At 36.2% G+C, this 26,841-nt stretch overlaps 1 protein-coding gene across 2 annotated transcripts in view; it reads right to left on the reverse strand.

The window, feature by feature from the left end:
- Positions 1–15,053: 15,053 nt before the first annotated feature.
- SLCO1C1 (solute carrier organic anion transporter family member 1C1) overlaps positions 15,054–26,841 on the reverse strand; it is a gene marked incomplete at both ends in the record, with an annotated part of 45,741 nt that continues 33,953 nt past the window's right edge. For both annotated transcript variants that reach the window (XM_079715203.1, XM_079715202.1), the window contains 5 exons: positions 15,054–15,276; positions 17,035–17,152; positions 22,393–22,457; positions 24,043–24,227; positions 26,465–26,630. In XM_079715203.1, the coding sequence (XP_079571329.1) occupies positions 15,054–15,276; positions 17,035–17,152; positions 22,393–22,457; positions 24,043–24,227; positions 26,465–26,630 (757 nt within the window). The remainder of the gene's footprint in view (positions 15,277–17,034; positions 17,153–22,392; positions 22,458–24,042; positions 24,228–26,464; positions 26,631–26,841) is intronic.

A 26,841-nucleotide genomic window follows, 5' to 3' on the forward strand; every position in this document is an offset into this window, starting at 1 on the left:
GTCCAAAAGAGAATGCAGTCAGGGAAGCCTAGAGAGTTGACGTCATCAAGTAAAAAGAGTTAAAGGTATTGAGTGCTGAAGAAAGATTGCAAAAATGGCTAAGGGACTTCCCTCCTGGTCCAGTAGTAAAGAATCTGCTTTACAATGCAGGGGCTGTAGGTTTGATCCCTGGTCTGGGAACTAAGATTCCACAAGCCATGGGGCAACTAAGCCTACATGCCACAACTACTGAGCTTGCATGCCTCAAAGAGAGAGAGCCCACATGCTCTGGAGCCCATGCACCACAACTGAAGAAGAGAAAACACGCATGCCACAACTAGAGAGGAGTCTGAGCGCCACAACGAAAGATTCTGCCTGCCTCAACGAAGATCCCACGTGCCACAACTAAGATCTGATGCAACCAAAAATAAATAAAATAAACTAAAAATAAATCTTTAAAAAAAAGAAAGAAAAAATGGCTAAAATTCATATATTGAGTTGGAAACTTTGTTATCTGGAAATTGGATTATAGTGTATTGTAGGATGATTACATATTGAGCTTGAGCATATCTTGGCCATCTTAGAACATGGCAGCATTGTAGCAAGAGTGTAGATTTGAATCCCAGGTCTGCTGTGTACTCTCTGTGCAACTTTGTCGAAATTTGTTAACCTCACTAGGCCTCAGTGCCCTCCTCATTTTGAACACAGGGATAAGAGTTGTACACACATCTAGACTGTCCTGATCAGTAAATGAGGTGCTATATTTATATCAGTTAGCACAATGCTTATGCATAGTGATTAATAAATAGTTGTTAATATTCTACAGAAATATTTTTGGAAACCTAGCTACAGTATAAGAAGAGGGATAAAACAGAAACTAGAGGGAGCTGTCGGAACTAGAGACTTGTTTTACTTTCTCTTGTCTTTTTTTTTTTTTAATATTTAATAGCTGGAGAGAAAGCAACTTACCATCTAGTGGGAATATAATGTAGGAGAAAAGCTGAAAGCTGGAGCAGTACTTTATTTTGCACCCAGAGCTTTTATGAATTTCCTGTGTCAATTTCTTGAGCAGTCTACAAGTTGGAGGAGCAGGAAACATGGAAATAGCAGGAAAAAGGAAGAATGCAAGTACAGGGACTCATTAAAGCAATGGATGTCCCTGACTATTTGGGAAATTCCTGAGGACTGTAGAATGTTTTGATGAAGGCAAAGAATGAGTGCCCCTGTACTGAGGGTGACTGGATTCCCTGAGGTACAGTGAAGTGGGGAGGAGGGTAGGTGTTGTCTAAGTACTGATACAGCACTTGCCCAACTCCTAGGTGATCATGGCCCAGATTTAGAATGGCAAAGACTCCATTTCAGAATCGCAGTAAACTATATACTTTCAAAACGCCCAGGGTTCTGGCAGGGTGTTGTTTTTTTTTTTTTAATATGTGTTTCTGAATAAGGCAAAAACAGATGCACTTGTTCACCTCCTGAATACTTTTCTGTCTTAGAATTGGAATCTTTCACTACTTTGGATTTTGCTTATGAAGCATGGAGTATGTTCCAATCACAGTGGCCTTAGGCATGAAATAAATCAATGCCTGGATTTTTAAAATGTGGATTTAACCCAAGCCAGACCTGGCCTAAAGCACTGTATAACCTAAGATTTAGTTGTACTGATGTTGGAGGCCGAATGCCGGAAAATGCAATCTATTAAAGGGTCTTATGTGTAGATGCACCTGAGTAGCCTCAGTTGTAAAGTCCAATTAATTGTAAATAATACCTTAATAAAGCCTTTCTGTAAAGAGTAACTCTTGTAAAACTTTGGGTAAGATGTTTGTTAGCTTCCAGTATGTAACATCTATTTACATATTTTTTTCAGGGACAAATTGATTCTTTTTTAATGGAGAAGAAGTCTTCTACATCTCTAGATATTTCTCCATTGTCCTTCCTACCTCTTTCAAGTCTGGGATGTTTTATTCATTCAATCTTTGGGTGCTTACTCTGTTCCAAGTTCATTACAGTGGAGAATGACAACTATTCCTTGACACTTTGTGGTGCTTGCAGACAATAAATAAATTAGCAAAAAGATCTATATTGAGGAGTGATAACTGCTATAAAGAGAAATGAGTAAGGTCAAGGGGATAAAGAGGGCCAGTGCATACTATTTTAGAGAAGGTGGTCAGGGAAGACCGCCAAAAAGCTGATGTTGGAACAAAGAAGAAGTGAAGGATCAAGTCCTAGGGGGAAAAATATTGCAGGCAGAAGACTCAGGAGGTGCAAAGACCCATGACTTAGGGGCCGCTTGATGTGTTGAGGGAACAGAGAGGGGGCCCAAGTGGAACAGAGTATGTATGGGTAGAATGAGAGGAAATGAGATTTGAGAGGCAGCTGTGCTTAGTTGATGGAAGGCCCATGAAAACATTAAATATATAGAATCAACAATTATAGAATCAACAATTATATGCCATATTAGTGTGAGTGCTCTAGTTACAAAGTTATCAGAGTTTCTCAGTTTTTATCCCAGCCTTGTCCACCTTGAATTTCAAAGTCTTTGATTTTCAACTCAGGTTGATCAATGGCGGGCCTGGGTGAGAGATTACAGGATGTCACGTTCCCAGCCAGCAAGCTCAGCACAGTCAGTAAGTAACTGGATGTTTTCGGACTATGAGACCTTTCACTTCCGGGGCCCTCATCCTCCTATCTGTTCACTAACAATTTCTGAGATGCCCTCTAGTGCTGATACTCTAATTACCATGGTGATAGGTGCTCTGTGTTCATTAGCCAGCCCTACTGCTGTTACAGGGTTTTTTTGCAGGGTGTGAGCTACCAAACATTCTTCTTTACCCACAAATCAACCGTTTTAGCCAGCCCAGAAATCTCAGCTAGAAAGAAAAAGGAAAAAAGAAAACAACAGGAAAGGAAAACTAATTTTGTTATTTAAGTACAGGAAAAAATTGTGGAATAGAGGTAAAATTTGATTTTATCACAATCAAAACTGAATATCATGAATATGGCATCATATCACGGTCTCTGCTGGTTTGGGACTTTAAAAAAGTTTCAATCAGGTTTGGTAAGTGTCTAGAACACTGGACTAGGCATCAGAAGATGCAGGGTTTGGCTCTTGCTCTACCAATACCTGACTCTGTGACCTTAGCAAGTAAGGTTAACTTGTGTAATCCTCTTATAGTCAGGTTTTTCATGTATAATGGGAAAAAATATTATCAATCTTTATGTGAAATTTAGAGAAAAATATATATGGTAAAATGCTTTGTAGACTTTAAAGAAATGGGCAAAAATGAAGAATTACATAGAGGGACTTCCTGACGGTTCAGTGGTTAAGACACTGTGCTTCCACTGCAGGGGGCACAGGTTCATTCCCTGGTCGGGGAACTAAGACCCCGCATGCTGCACAGCCAAAAAAAAAAAAAAAAAAAAAAAGAATTATATAGAAATGATAGAAATGCTGCAAGATAAAATACATATGTAAATTAAAATTGAGGTTTTTTTGGAAAAACGATTTGTAGAGTTCATCAAATATCTAGCTGCTTAGGTAATAGAAAATAGTGTTTCCTTATTGGTTATGTTTTTTCAGTGTGGTCAAAATTTCAAAGATCCAGAAAAACTTTAGAGCACTTAACCTATTTCTATTTCCATATTCTGTTTCATTCTAGTCTATTCTTGCCAAATTCTTCCTGCAGTGAATTCAATAAAGAATATAGAAATTTCAGGAAGAATTATGTAAGGTGTGATTTTTATTAATCTTGTTCACAATTCCTAAAGGAAGTTTATTTTTCCTATATCATTAGTTCATTCATTTACTCAACACCGAGTTTGTAACATGTGTCCAGTAATATACAAGATGGTATAGATTAATAAAAGAATCTCTACCATCAGTCTGTACTGGGCCACTACCTGGTACTTTGGGGGTGCCGTGAGGCTGAGGTCCAGGGAAAGCTGACTAGAGATGACTGAACTAAATCGTCATGGAGGAGGAGGAATTAACAAAGTCCTTGCTCAGGATGTGATGCTGCTGGTCTGTGGGGCTAGTTAGAAGTGTAGAATCTCAGGCCTCACCCCAGAACCACTGAATTGCATCTGTTTTTCAAACAAGATCTCCAGGTGATTCATAGACATAATAAAGTTTGAGAAGCCCTGAGCTGGGTGAAAATGTGAAAAAAAGGAGAAAGTGTTTTCTAGGCAAAAAAAAAATAGCAGGTCTGAACAGCACATTTAGGAAACTACATGTAGTATAATACAATGGGCCACAGGATCTAGTGAAGAATTTGAGTGAGGGTTTTTGTGGGAAATGGAGTGAAGAGGTTGTCATGGACCAGATCCTGAAAGGCCACATTTTACCAAGGATGTCTGAGGTTTCCTGAAGATGTTGGAAGGCTACCAGATGATTTTTTAAATTAATTAATTAATGTATTTTATTTTTGGCTGCATTGGGTCTTCGTTGCCGTGTGCGGGCTTTCTCTAGTTGCGGCGAGCGGGGGCTAATCTTCGTTGCAGTGCATGGGCTTCTCATGGTGGTGGTTTCTCTTGTTGCAGAGCACGGACTCTAGGCGTACAGGCTTCAGTAGTTGTGGCGCACGGGCTTTGTTGCTCTGCAGCATGTGGGATCTTCCCAGACCAGGGCTCAAACCCATGTCCCTGGCATTGGCAGGCGGATTCTTAACCACTGAACCACAAGGGAAGTCCTTACCAGATGATTTTGAATAGCAGATTTAAATCATAAGCAGATTTAAATTTTAGTTGTATGACATATATATCACTGGTTTTTCTATCAGACAAGAAAAAAATGACATAAGAAGTATCAACTTTGAAAAGGAGTCAAAATAACACTCTTTCATAGATACTCTCTCTGATTACCTCCCAAGAAACACCTGGAGAATCAATTGAGCAAACTAAACCAATAATGGACTTTGGTAAAGAAGGCCAGTTAAAATATTAACATGAAGCTCCTAATAGATTTGCTAAACCTGTTACACAGAAAATAGAATAAAAGATCCTAAATAATCTTTTAGAAAATAAAATAGGCAACACTGTAAAGCAATTATGCTCTAATCAAGATGTTAAATTAAAAAAAAAAGAAAATAGAAGAGAATAAAGCATTCCAAATTATATTAACAATGTAAATATTGAAGACTATAAGTAAACTTAGTTAGAAATATTTGGTGTGTACATATTTTTTTAAAGTATAAAATTTTATTGAGAAACATAAACCATGTTGCTAATGGGAAGATTCAGTGTTATAAAAATATCGGTTTCTAGGGTTGGTGCTACGAGATTATGTGACATTGTGATTTATAATAAGAACAAAGCTCCTAAAACCATTGGAATTTCCTAAGTGATAAAAGTGATAAAGTTGAAAGGGGCATTTTTGTTCTTCATAACAAGCCCCTTTCAACCACCTGAGTTTATGTTAATGAGGTAATTTAAGGAAAGTCCCTAAGGAAATGGGGCTGGTTGCCAGGGGAACCAAATACTTGAACCGCTGCAACTTTCAGCCCTGCCTCCCCACCACCTCCAGGGATGGGAGAGAAGCAGGAGGTTGAGTTAATCACTAATGGTCAATGACTTAATCAATCTTGCTTACTTATGAAACTTCCATTAAAAAAACCCAAAACGATGCACGGTTTCAGAGAACTTCCAGGTTGGTAAACCCTTGGAAGTACCTGGAAAGAACATGAAAGCTCCATACTCCTTCCCACATACCTTGCCCCATGCATTTCTTCCATTTTGCTGTTCTTGAGTGGTACCCTCTCATAATAAATCAGTAATCTAGTAAGTCTTCGTGAGTTCTGTAAGCTGTCTAGGGCATACTTCATTTTATTGTGTGTATGGTCAGGCCACTCACGGTGGCTGTTCTCTTGCTCTCTGTACATCCCAGGCTCGACCAGTAAGCACCTGCTTCACCCTCACCCTACTCATTTGACTGACTTTCCTACATACTTGCTGCAGGTTCCAGCCAGTGATTGCTCTTATCAAAGGGGCAGTAAGGGGCGTGCCCCTCTGCTAGTTTCCCTGGTAACTGACGAGCCAACCTGACGTCAATTCCCACTATAACTGGCCATCTCCCCCTCCCCGCCCCGGAAACAAGACTGCCGCCATGTCGTGCCCTCCATCTGCTTCACTGGGTGGGGTGTTGTGTCAGGACCTCGCTTCAGAAAGGTAAGCTCCCCCCCGTCCCCCATCCGTTAAACCATTGATGTCTCTGCCACTGACTTCGGGCTCTTTCTTCAGTCTTGAAGCTGGGCAAGTACAGGTCTTGGAGGCCTGCGGCGTGCAGCCCAACTTGTGTTTCACAGATAATTGCGTCTTTTACAAATTGAGGGTTTGTGGCAATCCTGTGTCAAACAAGTCTACTGGCTCTGTTTTTCCAACAGCATTTTCTCCCATATGTCTCTGTGTCACATTTTGGTAATTCTTAAAATATTTCAAATGTCTTCATTATTTGTTATGGTGAGCTGCGATCAATGATCTTCGATGTTACTACTATGCATGACTTGCTGAATGGTGGTTAGCATTTTTCTAGCAATATAAAATATTTTTAAATTAAGGTATGTACATTGTTTTTTTAGACCTACTGCGATGGCACACTTAATAGACTATATTCACTTTATGTCTGTGGTCTGGAACCGAACACGCAATATCTCTGAGGTTTGCCTGTATTGAACCTGAAGCGGTTGTTGTGGTCATCTTTGATTTATAACCAGATGGTCAGAATCACAGGTGATTGTCCTCTGAAGGGGGGGGCCCAGTCTTGTCGGATGAGCTCTTAATCTGTGGGATCTGACAATTACTCCAGGTAGATAAAATTGAGTTAAATTGTAGGACACCCAGCTGGTGCTGGAGAATTTGTTGGTGTGCAGGAAAAAAAAACCCTGCTTGAGAAAAATGAGGTTTTTCTTTTAGTTTAAATAGTGTATATAGTACAGAGAAGAAACAGGTAGTTTTTTTTCTCTCTTTTAGATTAGTAGTCTCAATTGGATATTTTTGGAACCTGACAAAATAATCCTAAACTTATTCAGAAAAAAAGAATGAACATATTTAAGAAATTTTAGAAATGAATCATACGAAGGAAGACATGAGTTGTCAGAAATTAAAATGTATTTTTACATTTTACAGGTATAATTCTTATATAGAGTGATCCTGGACAGAAACAGTACCTTAGAACATGAATGTATTTGGTGATAGGATCTTTAAAGGTGTGATTAAGTTAAAATGAGGCCATTAGAATGGGCCTGAACACAATTTTTCTGGTTCTTATAACAAGAGGAGATTAGGACAGAAAAAGAGACATCAGGGATGCATATGCACAGAGAAAAGACCTTGTGAGCACAGTGAGAAAGCAGCTGTCTGCAAGCTGAGAGCCCTCAAAAGAAACAAACCCTGCCAAACCTTGACCTTGGGCTTCTAACCTCCAGACTGTGAAAAACTAAATTTCTGTTGTTTGAGCCACCCAGTATGGTATTTTGTGACGGCAGCTATAGCAAACTAATACAGCTCCCAAATTAGAAAAATAATTATTTTACATGGGACACAGTAATGTGTTATCTTATCATTAATAAGATAACTACCAAAACAAACATATAAGCAAGGCTGTGAACACAATCTCTAAAAGAAGAGATATGACCAGTATACATATAAAAGTTTTAACTCACTGGCAAAGACATGGAAATCAAAACATTGAGATGCCATTTTTAATTTATACAATTGATAGATTAGTGAAGTTTGAGGAGAGCTAATCTTTCAAATGCTGTTTGTGTAAGGCTCTACTGGCTTTGCCTTTTGGAATGCTGTTGGTTAATATGTTTGAAACATTCTATCCCTAGGAGTCTATTTTAAATAAATAAATAAAGATAAGGAAAGGATGCATGCATGAAATTTTCCTTGTAAATTTGTTTATACAGCAAAAAGATTTAGAAAGTAAAAATAATTTATTAATAACTTAAGTCTTAAATCCTTAATTACATTAGTAAAAAATCTTGGACTTGTGGGTAGGAGATGAGATAGGAAGTAAAAACTTCTTTTTAGTTAAAAATTTTTTTTTAAAGTTTAGCTTTATTGATCTGTAATTGATGTATATCCATTCATGTGTGACAGACATGTAGTTGTTTTCATATCTTGTCTATTGTGAATAATGTTGCAGTGAACATGGGAGGGTAGATATCTCTTTGAGATACTGTTTTCATTTCCTTTGGCTATATTCCCAGAAATGAAATTCCTGGATCATATGGTAGTTCTATTTTTAATTTTTTGAGGAATCTCCATACTGTTTTCCATAGTGGCTGAAAAATTTGTACATTCCTACCAACAGTGTACAAGGATTCTCTTTTCTCCACATCTTTACCAACACTTGTTAGGTCTTGCCTTTTTTGATGATAGCCGTTTTAACAGGTATGAGGTGGTATCTCATTGTGGTTTTGATTTGATGGTTTCCCTGATAGTTAGTAATGTTGAGCACCTTTTCATGTATCTGTTAGCTATTTGTATATCTTCTTTGGAAAATGTCTGTTCAGATCCTGTGCCCATTTTTTAATCATATTGTTTGTGTTCTACTATTGAGTTGTATGAGTTCTTTATATATTTTGGGTATTCACCACTTATATGATTTTCTTCCATTCCATAGGTTGCCTTTTCAGTTTGTTGAGGGTTTCCTTTCCTGTGCAGAAGCTTTTTAGTTTGATGTAGCCCCACTTATTTATTTTTGCTATCGTTGTGCTTGCTTTGGGTGCAAATCTAAAAAACTATGCCATGACTAATGTCAAGGAGCTTACCCCAATGTTTTCTTCTAGGAGCTTTATGTTTTCAGGTCTTACATTTAAGTCTTTTAAATTTAACGTTTTAAATGTCTAATCATACATAAAGAGACTCAACAGACAGTATTTATTATCTGATTCTTGGAATTTTTAAAAGAGAATATCAAAGTATATTTTTATAATTTGGGGATAACCAATGGCAGAATATTTTTCAGAGTGTGAAAGAAGAGGCTATGCCTTCTATAATTCTGAGAAATAAAAGCAAAAAGATAGTACAGATAGCATATGGAAGAATGAAAGGAAAACATAAGGGAAAAAATTTAATGAACAATATAGCAAAAATAAAGCCAAACATTAAATGTGATAATTAAGTTTGTTTTTTTTTTTTTTTTTTTTTTGCGGTACGCGGGCCTCTCACTGTTGTGGCCTCTCCCGTTGCAGAGCACAGGCTCCGGACGCGCAGGCTCAGTGGCCATGGCTCACGGGCCTAGCCTCTCTGCGGCATGTGGGATCTTCCCGGATCGGGGCACGAACCCGTGTCCCCTGCATTGGCAGGCGGACTCTCAACCACTGTGCCACCAGGGAAGCCCTAAGTATCTTATTAACAGACAAAATTTTAGATAAAGTAAAAATAAAATTCAATTCTGTACTGTTAACAAATATCAAACCTTAAACAAAACAGGAAATTTTTAAAAATAAAGCTAGGACCAAAGATATATCAAGTAAACACAATCAATAAAGAAAGCAGAAATGGCAATGTTAATTAATTGAGAATTAATTTATTTAAAATACAATTCAAATAAAAATTATTAACTATGACAAAGTTTTAAAAATCAAATATATGAATTATAAGGATACAATATTTATGAAACACAACATTCAATTCTACAAATAAACCTTTTTTTAAAAAGTGGAAGCAATTCACAAAAACTCACTCAATTGTAATCGGAAGATCTTGACTCTCAAGCCTTGAAGAGAAAACAGGAAAGAAAATAAGTATCAAAACATGTGAATGGGGGCTTCCCTGGTGGCGTCATGGTTGAGAGTCTGCCTTCTGATGCAGGGGACACGGGTTCATGCCCCGGTCCGGGAGGATCCCACATGCCGCGGAGAGGCTGGGCCCATGAGCCATGGCCGCTGAGCCTGTGCTCCGCAACGGGAGAGGCCACAACAGTGAGAGGCCCGCGTACCGCAAAAAAAAAAAAAAAAAAGATGTGAATGGTATAAAATTTAATTGATTTGGTTTGGTAAATATATACCTAGTATTATCATCTATAATCAATGAACATACTTTATTTTTAAAATCTGAACATTTTCACAAATTGATGATGATTTGGCTTAAACCCTCAAATTTCCAAAATAATAAATTGAATAGGCTATATTCCCTAACTATAAATGTAACTAATCTAAAAATTAAAAGTTTAACAGAAATATCTGAACACAGGAAATTTTAAATCATTCTCCTTTTAGAGCAAATAGGAATTTTGAATCAAATAGAAAATCAAGAATGCATTTGTAAACAGGAAAACATCATTGGTACTACAGCATGGCAAACCTTGTTACGAACAAAGCTGGACATTGACATATTAAAATTTTTATTACTAAGCTAGAGCATACAGTTGTAAGACTACAAATTAAGTAGTTAAAGAGTTTCTTGAAAAGCATGCCTAAAGAAAGCAGAAGGAAAAGAAGTAAAGTAAAATACAAAAATTAAACAATTAAATAGCAAATCACAAATGCCATTTCTCTGAAAAGTCCAATGGAATAAGTTCCTGGCAAGCATAATATGCAAAAAAGACAAACCCAAATATACAAAATTAAGAATGGGAAAAGGGTATAATAATTATCTTAATTGCTCTAAGTTTATAGTATTAAAAATGTCTTTTAAAAATCTGGAAGATTTTTATAGAAAAAATACAAATGTTGAAAGTTGAATCAGTAAGCTGATTTTTTTTTAAAGCTACAATAACCAATCAACTTTTCAAGGATTATTTCTCAAAAAGGCTAAAAACATTTTTTCAAATGTAAAAGGAACAGAAAATTCCTATGTTATAAAATCTTTTTCAGACATTTAAAAACAAAATAGTTTTCTAGTTAATTTTTTAAAACTGCATAATCCTGACAGAAGCTGTTAAAGATAGCAAAAGATTTTACAAAGAGAAGGATAAACTTGTGTTTTCCAAATATATTGTACTGAAAATTAGTTAGGTCCAAGACTTGTTAATAAAACAGTGGATTCAATGCCAAATAAGTTTGAGATACACATCCCCTTTAGTAGACTGGCAATGTACCGCATCACATTAAAGAATCTGAGAGATTCGGCAATCATATGAGAGCTATCATTAACTCAATATATTCCCAAATTATTCAAACATAAAACACTTTTAAACATCACACTTATTATTATTTAAATATGCTAACGTGCCCCTAATGCCTCATTAAATATGTTTTTCCCTCTTTTTCATTTTTTTTAATGGTAGGTTTCATGACTTCAACAGTAGATGGCATCAGTCATGATTATAACCACTCAGGCCTTTCCTAGATTTAATGATTGCAGAGTTGACTATAATTGTCATCATTCTTAACAATGTAAAAGTAAAGGTACTTTACCCAGAAAGAGGGAGATGGGCCAGAGTTTGGAGACACGGAGGGAAGGGAGGGAACCTCTAAGGTCTTCATTTTGAGAAATGGGGAAACATACGATACTCAATGTTTATTGAACAAGAAATGGAGGTATTGGTGTGACATTTGAGGAACTCAGAATAGTGACCCCAGCATGTACAGATTACCTGGGGAAGAACAACGGGGCATGAGTAAGTGACATTAGTTCTAATCTATCAGAATAGAGAGACAGTAAACATTGCCCACGTTAATAAATCAAGAAAGTGGTATGTGCATATTATTTAAAGATACTGGAAGTGACCATCAGAAAAACCAACAGACCAAACTGGTTAGAAGTAATTCCCTTTGAGGAATAGAAGTGACGGTGGTGTGAAGGACTGTTACTTCTCATTTTAAATCATTTTGTACCATTTGATTCTTTTTTAACCATGGGCGTGGTTTAGCATGCTAAAACTTCTCTAATGTCTATGTACAAAATTTGACTTTCAGCGAAGTTAGTGGAAGACAACAATTTAGGATCTAGATTAATATGGGGATAACGTTGCTGTTTGAATTTGATAAACCTCAGTTTAAATCTTGGCTTTACCAGCTACAAGAAAATATTGGCTTTGCACAAGTAACTAAAACTCTTTAAGCTTCCTCTGAACATACCAGTACTTTTACCTAACACGTAAGGTTATTTTGACCTTTGAAATTGAGATAATGTGTCTAAAGCACTCAGCACACATAAAGAGAGTGCTTAATATTTGTTATATTTAATAGTTATTATAACAATTATAACTGTACATGCTACAGTCAACTTATTCTTTCAATCTTCTTTTATGTCTGAGTCTATAAATTTATAATAAGTGGGGATTCCTTAACTGCTCATTGTCACAAAAATTCTTCCAGCTGTTTTTAGAGGTTTCAGATTGTTTGTTTTTATTACCTGCTTTAGAGGCATCATGATGTAATGGAAGAACCCAGCATTAGTTTGACTGCCTCCACCTTGGGCAAGTCTTTTAATCCAATTGAAGTCACTCCACTTATACAATGATATTGCTGGAGTGTTTCCTGTCTGAAGGTTAGAGTGAATCAGATGTTCATTTGAGGTGCTGGTCGCCTCCAGGGGTCATGACTGTATAATAAATGAATAAAGTGGTGCAACTGTGGGATCCCACATGTCCATCAAGGCCTTACCTCTAACGTTTGGCCCTGAGGCTGAGGGAATTTTTTGACCTCTGAAATGGGGTTTGGTTTCTCAAAAACAAAACAAACAAAAAAAAATCATGTGCTTTTTGAGGCATGAAAAGCCTGCTTACTTCTGTCAGCCGAATTTACTCATTTAAAACGTGAAGGTTCCCTTTAGTAAATTCACTTTGCCATTAAATGATACCCTCATATGCCATACAAATGAGTTTAGTATGTATAATTCCACTGTTGAATTAACGGTTATGCATAAAAATATGCTTTTCATTAACAGTTGGTGCTTTTATGAAAAAAATCATTTTAAATATGCTTTATGCTAATTTTTATTTTTCAAGGCATTCGAGAGTACATTGGATAGGATCCTGTTTAGAAATTTACTTGCAAAGAAGTTATTTTTCAGGATATTGCTACAAAAGCTTTGGAAAATAAAGAGGATGTGGGAGACAGGATGAGGAACTTGAATTTCAATTATACCTCTACAAAGAAAACTCTTGACAAGTGTACCCACTCACCCATTCAGTAAATATCCGCTATGGGTAAGACTGATACTGAGATGACAAAAAGGATTCCTGCTCTCAAGTTAGTACAGCAGCAGTAGGTCTGAAGTAGGCCTGCTGGAAACAAACCAAGTCTATTTTCATTTTTAAAAATAGTAAAATATGAAATAATCTGGCACCACCAATTCAAATAAAATGGCAAAATTAATATGTATTTAAAGGAAATTTTCCCTGCACTCCACCCCCACACTTTTCATCTCTAGTTTTTTCCATTCATCATATTCTCAGGACTGGTATATAAGGGGAAAATTTATTTGATCCTTCCACTGTGTGAGTAAGGCGACTGCATTTCTTTTTTATTTATTTATTTATTCATTTTTGGCTGCATTGGGTCTTCGTTGCTGCGTGCGGGCTTTCTCCAGTTGTGGCGAGTGGGGGCCACTCTTTGCTGTGGTGCACAGGTTACTCATAGCACTGGCCTCTCGTGTTGTGGAGCACAGGCTCCAGGTGCATGGGCTTCAGCAGTTGCAGCACACAGGCTTCAGTAGTTGTGGCACACAGGCTCAGTAGTTGTGGCTCATACGCTAAGAGCGCAGGCTCAGTAGTTGTGGCACACGGGCTTAGTTGCTCCATGGCATATGGTATCCTCCCTCTGGGGCTCGAACCTGTGTCCCCTGCATTGGCAGGTGATTTTCAACCACTGTACCACCAGGGAAGTCCTGTGACTGCATTTCTGAGCTGGAATTTTGTTGCACTCAGGCTCCCAAGAAATACCTCAAAGAGACTCCTTGTTGGGAGTGACCTGTTTGTGTGTTCTAAAGCCTGATAAGAATTGTGGCTGTGGATTCCAAGATTCCACTGCAGGGGAGGGGTGGATCTACCTAAGTTTGCTTTTCTTGGGAAGGTCAGGCCCCTTCTAGGGTGCAGCAGTGGTGGAGGAAGAAGGACATAACACATAGTAGAGCTGAAGATTAAAGATGGTGGGCTGCTGAATCTACTAGTTCCAGTGAGAGCAGGACCAGGAAGCCAGTGAACAGGAAATGCCTGGCATGACTTTTTCAGTTACAGAGAAACAGAGAGCTATCTGGCAGACTGTACCAATGGCACCACCCTGCCCAGAAGCCCTGTGACAGATGCCAGGGAGAGCACCAAAAGGTACCACACCATCACTCACCCCATCACCCTGTGTTCCTGTTATAACATCTAAGTTTATTGTAGACTTTCAGAAATTCACTATCAAATATATTTTAGGACCACATCACAATCATAAGTCTGGAGCTGCTTATATACATTAAAATATGGGCAGTATTTAACAATATTTTTTACTCCACTGAATTCATAGAAAGACAGGAAAGCATATGAATATTAATTTTATTACTTTACAACTATGGTCACTTAAAATCTCACACATAAAATACATGCAGAAGAGTTAGTAATGGTAGAAGAGTTAGTAATTCAAAATTCGAATCCTCCAAGATCATTTACAAATATACATTTCTATATCAATTATTGTATTTCAAAAGAAAGAAGGAGCTTAAAATGAAATCTTCCTCTACATGTTCTGACTCCATCCTAACATCATCATTAGGTGATATTTGAAGGAGACCAAGATGTCGTTTAATTTTTTTTTAAGTTTTTAAGATTCTCTTATCCTAGGCAAGTATCTCAGTTTAGAAATTACTTTACACATAGCCATTAAACTATAGTGGCAATTGTTCTACTAGGAGTACAGCTAATATATCAATGGGCACAGGCAAAGCTAAGCAGAATGAGTAAATAATATAAGGAATTTGTTTATAAATTAAAATATTTAAGATTAACTTTACTATCTACACCTTCTGTAACTTGATTAATTATATTTGTTATCACGTACATTATCTAATACTTAGGATCAAAAACAAAGTAGACATCTTTTTGAAAGGAGAAAGAATTTACACATTTAAAACCCTTTTGATTAAAACATGTTTGCAGAATTTCCAGAAATTGGAAAACATGGCTTCAAGTCATCGTTTGTCTAAAGCTGCGTTTCTTTGCCTGGCCAATAGCTGGGTTGTAGCAAATGATCACTCGTCGTACAGTTTTCCTTCCTGATTCTTGTAGACACCATTGTTCTTTCTCTCTTGGTTCTGAAGCTTCTGTGTTTTGAAACGTAATTTTTCTTTAAAGTGAAAAGTACTGCAATACTTAGGAAAATGGACATTGTGCCAAGGATCATGGTTAGTCCCAGATACATGTGTCTAGAAGAAGAGAGAATGTCCATCTTAATTTTTGCAACTATCCAACTTTAAATAAAATGTAATAATATCATCCCAAAATATCAATATCAGTAAACCTATCATGAGGATGGTTTTAAGAATGCAGATTCAGTGGCTATAAAAGACCTTTCTATGAACATTTGACAGACTATTGAAGGCAGTAAGCTAATATAAAGCAATTTTAGTAGTACCATCATTTTCAGTAACTGATAATTATATAATCTGTCCCATCCTCTCTGTAAATTATTTCCTTAGACCAGGTAACTATATCCCTGTTTGCCCAGAACAGTCCCAGATTATGCTAGTGTTGTCCCAGTGTAGTTTTTAATAGTGCCCCCTTTCACTCTCAAAAGTACCCAGGTTTGCATGATAAATTACGTGGTTACCCTCCCCTCGAAGCTTGCCCAAATTCACTTCTATGGAAAAACTGCAAGAAGCAACATTAAGGGGAAATCAGAGCTCTCAGTAGAGTAGACTGACTTAAGAACAAACCAGAGGTTTCAATCCATTTCTTCCATGAGTAGCCTTTAGTTCTACATTAGATTATAAGACACAAAGTTTTGAAAGGACAGGTTAAATGATTCATGCTGGTTACCTTGTATGTACACTTATAGTCTCTGATTGAATTACATTGTCTTTGCACTAAAATACAGCCTTAGTAAATGTGAATAAAGTGCCAATTCTCCTCATAGATCAGGTCCCTTTCAAAGACCAAAATAAATTTCTCACATAACATCAAAGCCTATTAAGTCAAGCAAATTTATTTGAGATGGTCGGCTAAATTCACATCCAGCTTCCAACTTACACAGTTCAACACCAAGTTTATTTCTCTAGAGAATACTCAGCTTGTAAATTGAAAAAAAAAAATCCTTCTTGCTTTTAAGCCATTGAAGTATTGCTTTAAGCAATAAGGAAACTAAATGTTTGATGAATTGAACTGAATGATACCATAGTGAAAAAAACCATGCCCTCAACCCCATACACACACACACAGAGGAAACCTTTTACTTTTATGCATTTCAAGTGCTGGAATAATTGAACATCAGTTTGGCAATAAAAGCCGGACAGATTTACAGCCAAATCCAACTCTTGCCCAGAGGGATTATATCTGACGTAAATGGGACAGTTTGGCTCCCTTTGAAAAAGAATAGAATTAAACCCCAAATGTGACCTAGATTTAAATGCTTCTCAGTTTCAGGGAATTAACTCACTTGTGTGCACAAACTTTGAAAATTCTACTCTATTCTGAAATCTTATGTCATATTTTTTTAAGTGATTACTCATTTAAAATGGGAGTCAAGATTAAGAATGGGGGAAAAACGAAAAATCTAGCCAAATAATAATAGAATTATTCTATAAAACAGAACAAACTTAAAAAAAATATTTATTTTTATTTTTGGCTGCGTTGGGTCTTCGTTGCAGTGCGCGGGCTTCTCATTGCAGTGGCTTCTCTTATTGCAGAGCATGGCGCACGCAGGCTTCAGTAGTTGTGGCGCACGGGCTTAGTTGCTCCGTGGCATGTGGGATCTGCCCGGGCCAGGGCTCGAACCCGTGTCCCCTGCATTGGCAGGCGGATTCTTAACCACTGCGCCACCAGGGAAGCCCCAGAACAAACTTCCTGATTAGACTCTCCTTTTCCTTACAAGCAGTGAAACTACATGAGGATTATTAGTGCCAATTGCATTGTGCAAACCTGGGATATGGTAGCCGTGAGATGTGGGAATGAGTTTGATACGGTACCTAAAAGCATTTGAATCATATAATCTGCAGGATCCTCTACTTCCACATCTTTTAAATCCCCATTTGAGGCATGAAGTATCAATCAAAACTCCAAAATATACGGGAGCTGGGATTCCTGCTGTGAGAAAAACAAATAATTGCTACTAAAAATATACGCATATCTTTTTGGTTAGCCTATGATTAATGATTCTCGGAAACCACAGTCAGTCCAAAATTCACTGCTTTGGAGATGACAGGGCATCTGTAGAAAACCAGAATATGTCACCCCAAAATATGCCTCTGGTATGAAGATTATTTTGAGCTGATAATTTTGAGAAACAGAAGTCATAGGAGAAGCTCTGAAGACACAGCATAAGTTTCCTTTTTGTAAGGAAGATGTACGTTTACAAAGGAAAATATTTGCAAGGGTCTCTCCCTTTCTGTACCAGGATGAGAAGAATTCCATATTCAAAAAAGAACTAACTGACCCTATTTTGCATAAAATCCTGTAAGCAAGAAGATCATATAGATAAAGATATCTAACAGTCAGTTTAGATTATTTGGTATCTTAAATAAAAATTCTCTTTATATATGTTGTCCATCTAAATAGATTATTTGCCACTGAAAAACATTTAGGTGATAACTAACTTTACATTGCTCTTAATAATGTGAAGATGTTCCTCAAGATTCAAATGCTTGCCATCTTCTGTGTGTTTTAAAATTTTCGTAATGGCAAATTCAAACATTCACAGAATTAGAGAGGATGATGTAATAAAACCTCGTGTACCATCACTAACTTTAATAATTATTGATATCAATATTTTGCCACTCCTCTGTTATCTCTCTCCAGTCCCACAACCCAATGTCATCCAGAAACGATTTTTTTAATATTTTAAGAGATACCTCAGATATCACGTCATTCTCCTTATATGTATTTCAGAACACATCTCTGACATTTAACACATGACACATTTTATAATTTCTTTAATCCTATCAAAAATCCACATTCAAACTTCTCTGAATGTCTTCAAAGCATTGTTTAGAGTTGGATCATTCTAATTAGGATTCAAACCACGTAGGCAGGAATAAAGAGGTAGACATAGAAAATGGACTTGACATGGGGTGGGAGGACGAAGCTGGGGCGAAGTGAGAGTAGCAGTGACATATGTACACTACCGAATGTAAAATAGTTGGCTGGTGGGAAGCAGCAGCTTAGCATAGGGAGATCAGCTCTGTGCTTTGCGATGACCTAGAGGGGTGGGATAGGGAGGGTGGGAGGGAGGCTCAAAAGTGAGGTGACATGGGCACATGTGTATGCATACGGCTGATTCACTTTGTTGTGCAACAGAAACTAACACAGTATTGTGAAGCAATTCTACTCCAATAAAGATCTATTTAAAAAATTTTAGTTGATGGCTCTTTATATCAGCTTCTTCTCCAACTTTTTTTTTCATACTAATGATTTTTGAAGAAAGACATTTGTCGTGTAGAATATGCCACAGTCTGGATTTGACTGATTGCTTCTTCATGATGTCATTTACTTTGTTCTCCTATCCTTCATTTCTCCAATAACCTGGTAGTTAGCTCCTGCATGGACTCTGGCAGGAGCAAGGCACAGGTGGTTCTGTGTGTTCTGGCAGAAGTCACATGCTGTCTACTTGCCACCCTTTGTAATGTTAAAATGGATCTGAGACTCAGGCTATGCCCTCCATTATGAAGTTTTTCATCCATTTTCACCTATAGCTCTCAGCAAATGTTGATGAGGTTGCAAAACAGATTGTTAAAAATTATATTATTCCTTGTGTAAAATTATTTAGGATTTTTCTATAAAAGAGAATTTTCCTTCATGACTATTTATTTGATTACTTCAAAATATAGTTCATAGAAGGAAGGCAGGATAAATGCTCAATTCTTTCCATTTATCAGTTTTAAAAATAATGAATTTGTGCCCTAGTATTCTCCAAAATTATTTAGGTATCATTACAGATTTCCGTCTTTTTATATATTCAATGTATTTCAAGACATAGCAGATATTATAATGATTATTTATGTTATATATTAATTAATATAATAATATTGTTTATATTACATATATTATTTTCAAATTATCTCACCTTAGGCCAAGCTCCTCAAATTGGTCCTGTGTCCTTTTGACATATCCCTTTGATAGCTTTCTCACTTTCTTGCACAAAAGTTGTCCCACAATCATCTTATGCATTTTCTACCCTAGACCTTGGTCAGTTCTCCAAGGTGCTGTGGTTTCTTTACTGAGGAATGATATTTAGATAGCACAGATCATTGCTATGGGTGCTCATTTCTCCTGGGTTAAATAGGTTCTAGATTTTTCAGGAGACAGTTATAAGATACACATTATTTTAAAATAAAGCTATATGAGTTCATATTAACATTTTAAGTTTAAATTAAGAATGAGTTTTACTTAAATTTTTTATTTTATGCTTTTATCGCTTTTCTATTATGCTGAAAATATTGATTCCTAATGATATTAACATAATAACTTATTTACTTTAATCTTAAAATACACAATAGTTTTAACATAACAATGCCAAAGTTAGTATTAATGACAAGACCATAAAATGTACTGAAGCAATGGGGATTTGGTAATAATTCTATTTTCCATGTAGTTTAAACTTTTTTCTGTATGGTTATGTCACCCATATAATATAGAGTTAGTTTTGGTTTGTTTTAAGAATTTCTTTGATTCTGTTAATTATTTTAAATTATATAAAATTTTTGCATGCTTTCAAATTAAAAATTGTACAACAGTTACATTTACAAAGTCTCATTTCCACCCTGTTTTCTCTCCCCTTTTTCCTTTCTTCCCTAACAGGTAAAGTTTTTTAAAAAATAGTATTAGTTTTTAGTTTATGCTTCCATTGTTTCTTTTTGTTAACAAGAGCAAATACCTCTGTGTGTGTGTGTATAATATTTCCACCTTTCTATACTTACACCAAATGCATCATACTATATACGTTGTTCTACATTTTGCTTTCTTTCACTTAAAAGCATATACTGGAGATCACTTGATATGAATTGTGTCCCTCCAAAATTCATATGTTGTAACCCTAACCCCCAATGTGATTGCATGTGGAAAAAGTAATTAAGAAGATAATTAAGGTTAAATGAGGTCATAAGTGTGGGGCCCCAATCTGATAGGAATGGTGTCCTTATAAGAAGAGGAAGAGACACCAAAGGTCTCTCTCTCTCTGTGCACTGAGAAAAGATCCAGGGAATGAACAGTGGGAAAACGGCCATCTGCAAATAAGGAAGAGAGGTCTCACCAGACATCAACCCTATTGGCACATTGATCTTGGACTTTACAGCTTTCAGAACTATGAGAAAATAACTTCCTGTTGTTTAAGCCCCTCAGTCCAGGGTGTTTTGTTATGACAGCCAGTACTGACTAATATACTTGGTAACATTAAAGAGAGATTTTCCCCATTTGTCCCTACAGCTGCATAGTATTCTATTATGTGGGATTACTATAGTTTATTTAACCAGTCTCCTACTGATGTACATTTAGACTGCTTGTAGTCTTTTACTATTATAACTAATGTCACAGTGATTGAACATCCATAAGATTAGACTTACTTCATAGTTTTGCTAGCACATTTTTTACATCAATTCCTAGAAGTGGGATTGCTAGGTCAAAAGATAAGTAAGTCTATATGTAATTTTGTTAGTTATTGCCAAATATCCCTCTCCAGAAATAGTATAATTTTCACAACAGCAGTGTATAAGTATATCGATTTTCTATTTGTATTGTAATACATGACAAACAACATTTGGTAATTTGCCTATCTGATAAGTAAGAATCAGTATCAGTGTAGTTTTAATTTGTACTCTTCTTATTATGAGGGGCCTTGACCATCTTTTTTATATTGAGGTATTTACATTTATTTTTCCATGAAATGGTTGTTTATATCTTTTACCCCATTTTCTCTTAGGGTGTTGATCTTTTTATTCTCAGTACTTAAGCATTCTCCTTATAATAGGGATATTAGCCACCTGTCTGTTATATAAATTGAAAAAAATTGTATGTAGCTTGTCGTTTGCTTTATGATATTTTTGTCATTTTCAAGTATATATATATATATTTATTTTTTATACAATTTTGAAGGTTACTTTCCATTTATAAAATATTGGCTATATTCCCCATGTTGTATAATATATCCTTGAGCCTATCTAATACCCGGTAGTTTGTATCTACCACTCCCTCACCCCTATATTGCCCCACCACCAGTGGTAACCACTAGTTTGTTCTCTATATCTGTGAGTCTACTTTTTTGGGGTTATATTCACTAGTTTGCTGTATTTTTTAGATTCCACATATAAATGGTATCATACAGTATTAAGTATATTTTCATTTTTATGGAATCAACTTTATGAATTATTTCTTTTACTTGAGATCTTTTTCACACTGGAGGTTATATCTGTGTTCTCAAAGGGAGGTAGATAGACTAATTACAGCCAGGGATGTACTTCAGGCTCAATAGCCTTTTTTCTAGATAATCTGTGTTTTTATATTGTAGAATTAGAGCCAGTCATGATGGCATAAACCTCCATTTTTGTTGTTTTCCCAATTTTATCAGGATTATATTCTATCTTCACATATATCCATTTTTATATCAAGATTTATTTAAACCACATTAATTTAAAGCTCTGAATTTGTTTTTCTTCCAGGTAGTTCCTCTCTGTCAAGTTACAGAGGAACATGTACAATGGTTTTTACTATCTTCTTTAGAATATAAACTCTTTAAGGACAAAAACCTCATCTAACTTAATCACTCTGTTTTTTATGGGTTTTAACTAATGAATATCGGAAAATCTGGTAGTCAGAAGAAACCATTCTTATTACATTTAACAAATTGTGAATTCAAATCCACACTGCTTTTATTGTTTGAATGATCTTACCTTTCTACCAATGATATATCCTAGTATTGAGAGTAGCTCAAAAGAATTCCTTCCATCTAATAACTTAAAAAATTATATTTAGACTTCAGCTTTTCTTACTGATTCAATTTTTGCTTTCCTCTCAGAGGGCTCTTTTATAACAGCAATGGATTTTTTGACACTAGACCCATGCTAGAAGAGACAAGATTGTTAAAAAATGTCAATACTCTTATAAGATCACTTTATCATGTGTACAGCATTTGTTCTCAATATTTCTGAAAAAAAGGAAGAGAGTAGTCAAGGAAAAGAGGGAGGGAAGAAAGATATGAAGGAGGGAAGAAGATTAAAAGAAGAGGGATCTACTACTGACATCATTTAGTATGTGTCATAATTCTGTAAAAATATTTAGAAAATTATTCAAAATACACTTGTAATGGCTACCATAATTAAAGCATAGATTATACTTACCAAGAACTCTTACTGCTAAGGTGTAGATACCCAGGGCAAAAGACTTAAGTTGTGGCTTAATGCACCTAAAATCAACAAAAGCATTATGACAAAAAATATAATAGTACATTAAAACAAATAGTAATGTCAGTGATAATCTACTGAACATAATCTACTGAACACATTTCATCAACATGAAATGATGTTAGAATTCAAGTAGCATTTATGGAGAACCCACTAATATTCTAACATAGGGAAAGCAAATTATGTAAAAGCCTTGTTCCATTATATGCAGTGTATCAAAGAATTTATAGTTAATATTTCTAAAAGGTAAATCACTCTTACATGACATATTCAAATGGTGTTAGGTAAAGTAAAATCAAATTTAATCAGTAGAATAACAAGGACTCACAGGGGAAAAAATTCTAAGAAATTATAAGAATTTGAGGCACAGTAAAGGATTAATAACCTATAACTAGTTTTTGTGGGTTTTGGTCTAAAAGCACAGGACCCTATTGACTCAAGTTGAATCAGAATCATTGTGACATGCTAAGTGTTTTTGCTAAATAGTGGGGATCTGAATTTACCAGTCAAGTACAAAAGTACCTGAAATAACAAGACCATCCTTAATATGACTGTATAACTTTAACTGATGGATTGGCCCATAGATTTTAAATGTAATAATCATGAGGATATATAATAACTACTGAGTGTTAACCATGGTAGTAAGTTCTTCATATGTATAATATTTAGTCTCTGCTTTAAAAGAGTCAAAAATTACAACTCTTCTCCTTGAAGCAAATGACATTTCCTTCTGACATCAAAATAAAGTGTGGTTTATTTGAGGGACTGGTGGAGAGGAAAATTCTTCCTCTATTGGCCTGATTATTCACTTGGCCCAGGTGACTACTTGGCACAAGGTAAGCAAATGTTGGAGAAATAGGTACCCATGAAGAACGATCCTGGTCTGAGAATTCTGGGGCAGTGCTTTCCCATCAAACCCATGTTTCCATTTGAAAGCATCAATATCTCATGTTCTCCTTAAACCCTTTTACAAAAACAGATTTGTGGATGTTAGATCCTATCTTCTGTAGATCTTTCCTAATCAATTTCTATAATATGTTGTGGGAAATTAAAGCTATATACAATATTTTGATTAGTTTCATTGTAGAAAAACTTAATATCCATCTTTTGATATATGAATTAATTTCAAAATCACCTAATCCATCTCATAAAAGATTGATTTACAATAAAATTTGACTTTTCATGTTTAATAATTTTATCGAAATTTGTAATATCTTTAGATGATTTCAGTCAGTTGTTTAACAGTAATACTTGCAACACTAATTCAATGAGGAGGAAAATTTTATCACTGAAAATACTTGTTACAAAGCTAATATTTTAAAATTTGAATTTACTTATATATTTTATAAAGATCTAGGATAGGAGAGCCAACAAAAAATGTTCAAGCATAAATTATGATAGAAAAACTTCTATTCAACCACATTATCTATATAAAAACCTAAAGTGGGAAAAGCATACAAGTAGAACAAGTTTCCTAAGAGAGCTGTAAGGAATCATAATGATTCCACAAAGCAGAGTTTGAAATCACTGCTGTAGGTGATCACAGTATGTCATATTAAAATTGGGGCAGGGAGAATCAGTGTTCACCTCAGAAGCAATATGTATCCAGGTATCCCACCTAGAGACAAAGTATAGGATGTGATGACTGAAATTACAAGGAAATACAGAAACATTTTGGGACATCCATTATCTTTTTGACAGCTGCCCACCATGCCTGAGGAATTTCCTGATTTTGAGGTGGCAATTCCCACACAGGTGCAGTTATCAAATATCTGTAATACAATAGGGAAAAATCAAATTATTGAGGTAACTTGTATATAAAATTAAAGACAAGTATTTATTTTAAAAGAATTTATAGTATACATTTATTACATAAACAATGGGGAAATTTTTATATTTCTGTGTTAGAATATATCAAGCAAAGCAAAATCTAGAGAGACAACATTTCATTATCCAAAGAGCAGTGGTCTACAAACTATTGAACCTATAGAACCATCTCCAAGCAAATCCCACCAAATCCAACAGTACCTTATGTTCTTCTCTACCACTTCTAAGTCTAAGCCACAATTTTTGCTTGCTTTGATTATCGCAATGGTCTCTTCATGCTCAACGTGTTTCTACTCTCTTTTCCACAATAACCCAAGTGAGCCTTTAAAAATAGCAGTCAGATTGCATCACTATTCTCAACCTTCCAATGACTTCTCATTGTACTTGGATAAAATCCCAAATCCTTATGGTGGCTTCCACACTATCCATGATGCAGCTCCTGAATCCCACTCTGATCTCATCGCCCAATGATCTTCCTCCTCTCCCTCTACTTCAGCTACACACATGGGTGCCTATGGGGCCTTGGCCAACCCTCAAACATGGTGAGTCTACCCAGGCCTCATGGCCTTCCTATTTCTCTGCTGAGCAATTCTTCTAGGGAGTTACATGACCATCACACACACTTCAGGTCTCTGGCATGCAGTGTTTTCAATAAATGGAAACTCTGGTTAAGAAAAATCTTCCAGTGCAACTAGAGATTATCATATTAAGTGAAGTAAGTCAGAAAGAGAAAGAGAAATGCCATATGATATCACTTATATGTGGAACCAAAATATGACACAAATGAACCTATCTATGAAACAGAAACAGAATCACAGACATAGAGAACAGACTGGTGGGTGCCAAGGGGGAAGGGTTTAGGGGAGGGATGGAGTGAGAGGTTGAGGTTAGCATATATAAGCTATTATAATATAGAATGAATAAACAACAAGGTCCTACTGTATAGCACTGGGAGCTATATTCAATATCCTATGATAATAAAGGAAAAGAATATTTTTTTTAAAAAAAGAATGTATATATATGTATAACTGAACCACCTTGCTATACAGCAGTAATGAACACAACACTGTAAATAACTGTACTCCAATTAAAAAAAAAAGTAAATCCAAAGTAAAAGAGAAAAAGGAAAGAAAAACCTTCAAGCAGTTTGGGCCAAAGAGTAGTGGCCAAAGATCAGGCTTAGGGGGAGGAAAGGAAAGAAGGAAGAAAAGGAAGGGAAGGTGAAAACTCAGATTTCAGATGGGTGGGAGGTCTTATATCACTGTTGATAGAGACCAATCCTTTCTGCTCCGAATAACATGTCAAAAACAACAATAAACAGAAAATCAACAAGGATGAATTTGTCTACAGAAGTGTTTGCCTAAGCATTCTTATCTAAAAAAATACGTAATATATGTGTGGTTTAATTTTCAGCCCTCTAGGGCTGTCAAATACAGGCAGGTTTCATCAGCCACAAGTATAAAGCCATCCAACCACTGTGCCATATACACAACGAGTGTAAGGAAGAGTCTCCGTTTTGGACAGGGATGTAAAGGTGTGATTAGAGGGATGAACCTATTAATGATTGAAGTACATAATACTATTCACAGCTGGTTTCCTACCTATAGTTCCAACCTCATCTTCCTCTTACACCCTACAGGAACCCTTCATTCCAGCCACCTACTGTTTTAATCATTACGCACATTGGCTTGATATCTCGGGCAGAGCTGTCCCAGAACCATCAACCTCCTCACAATTGGATCCCTGACCCCTGGGTCTAGACCTTTTGGGCTAGACTTCCTAATACTGGCCTCTATTTGCCCTGTCCTCTAAAACCTGCAAGGACCAGGGGTCAGGAGAGATGGATCCCAATGCAGACGTTATTATATGATCTTGTGACTGAGACTTTCTCATTTGAAGCTAGCCTTCCTTATAAACAAAACGAGAGAACTAGATTATATAATTACAAAGTTCCTCCAGCCTATTTCATTATTCTAATTCTGACGCTAATTCTTCCAACAACTCTAGTTCTACTAGCAATGCTTATATTTCCTGTCTCCACACAAAAGAACAAGGACAGAGTCAAAGCCAGGGATTCGACCGGTGTGGTCTGCTCCTAGGTTGGTCCCTGAGCCCCCATAGGATTGTATAGTTAATCATGGTCGCAGGCCTGTGGTCACACACTTTAGAGAAGATGTCTTACAGTAGTCTTTCCACTCCCGGTGGAGATTTGACAACCAGCAAGACAAGCCGATGCATATGTAATTCCATTTGCACCACACATGGGTTCCCATTTTGTCTCTGAACATTTGCATCTTGAGTTGCAATCTGAAAAGAGAGCTCGTTCATGATAAGAGACAGGTTTGGTTCTGAAAAGAAATGTAATGGTATAAAATATTACCTCTTAGTAGGCAGCACCCTAATACTTTCAAAAATCAATGTTCTTGGGTGATATAAATTGCACTGCCAACAACGTTTGCTTTGGGGGAACACTATTGTCATCAGAAATGCCAGCTTCTGATCATTAAATGTGAATCCACTATTAAATAGCTTTCTCTTGAAAGTTATCTTTCTAGGTTT

The sequence above is a fragment of the Hyperoodon ampullatus genome, assembly GCF_949752795.1.
Source record: "Hyperoodon ampullatus genome assembly, chromosome: 11".
Lineage (NCBI taxonomy): Eukaryota > Metazoa > Chordata > Mammalia > Artiodactyla > Ziphiidae > Hyperoodon > Hyperoodon ampullatus.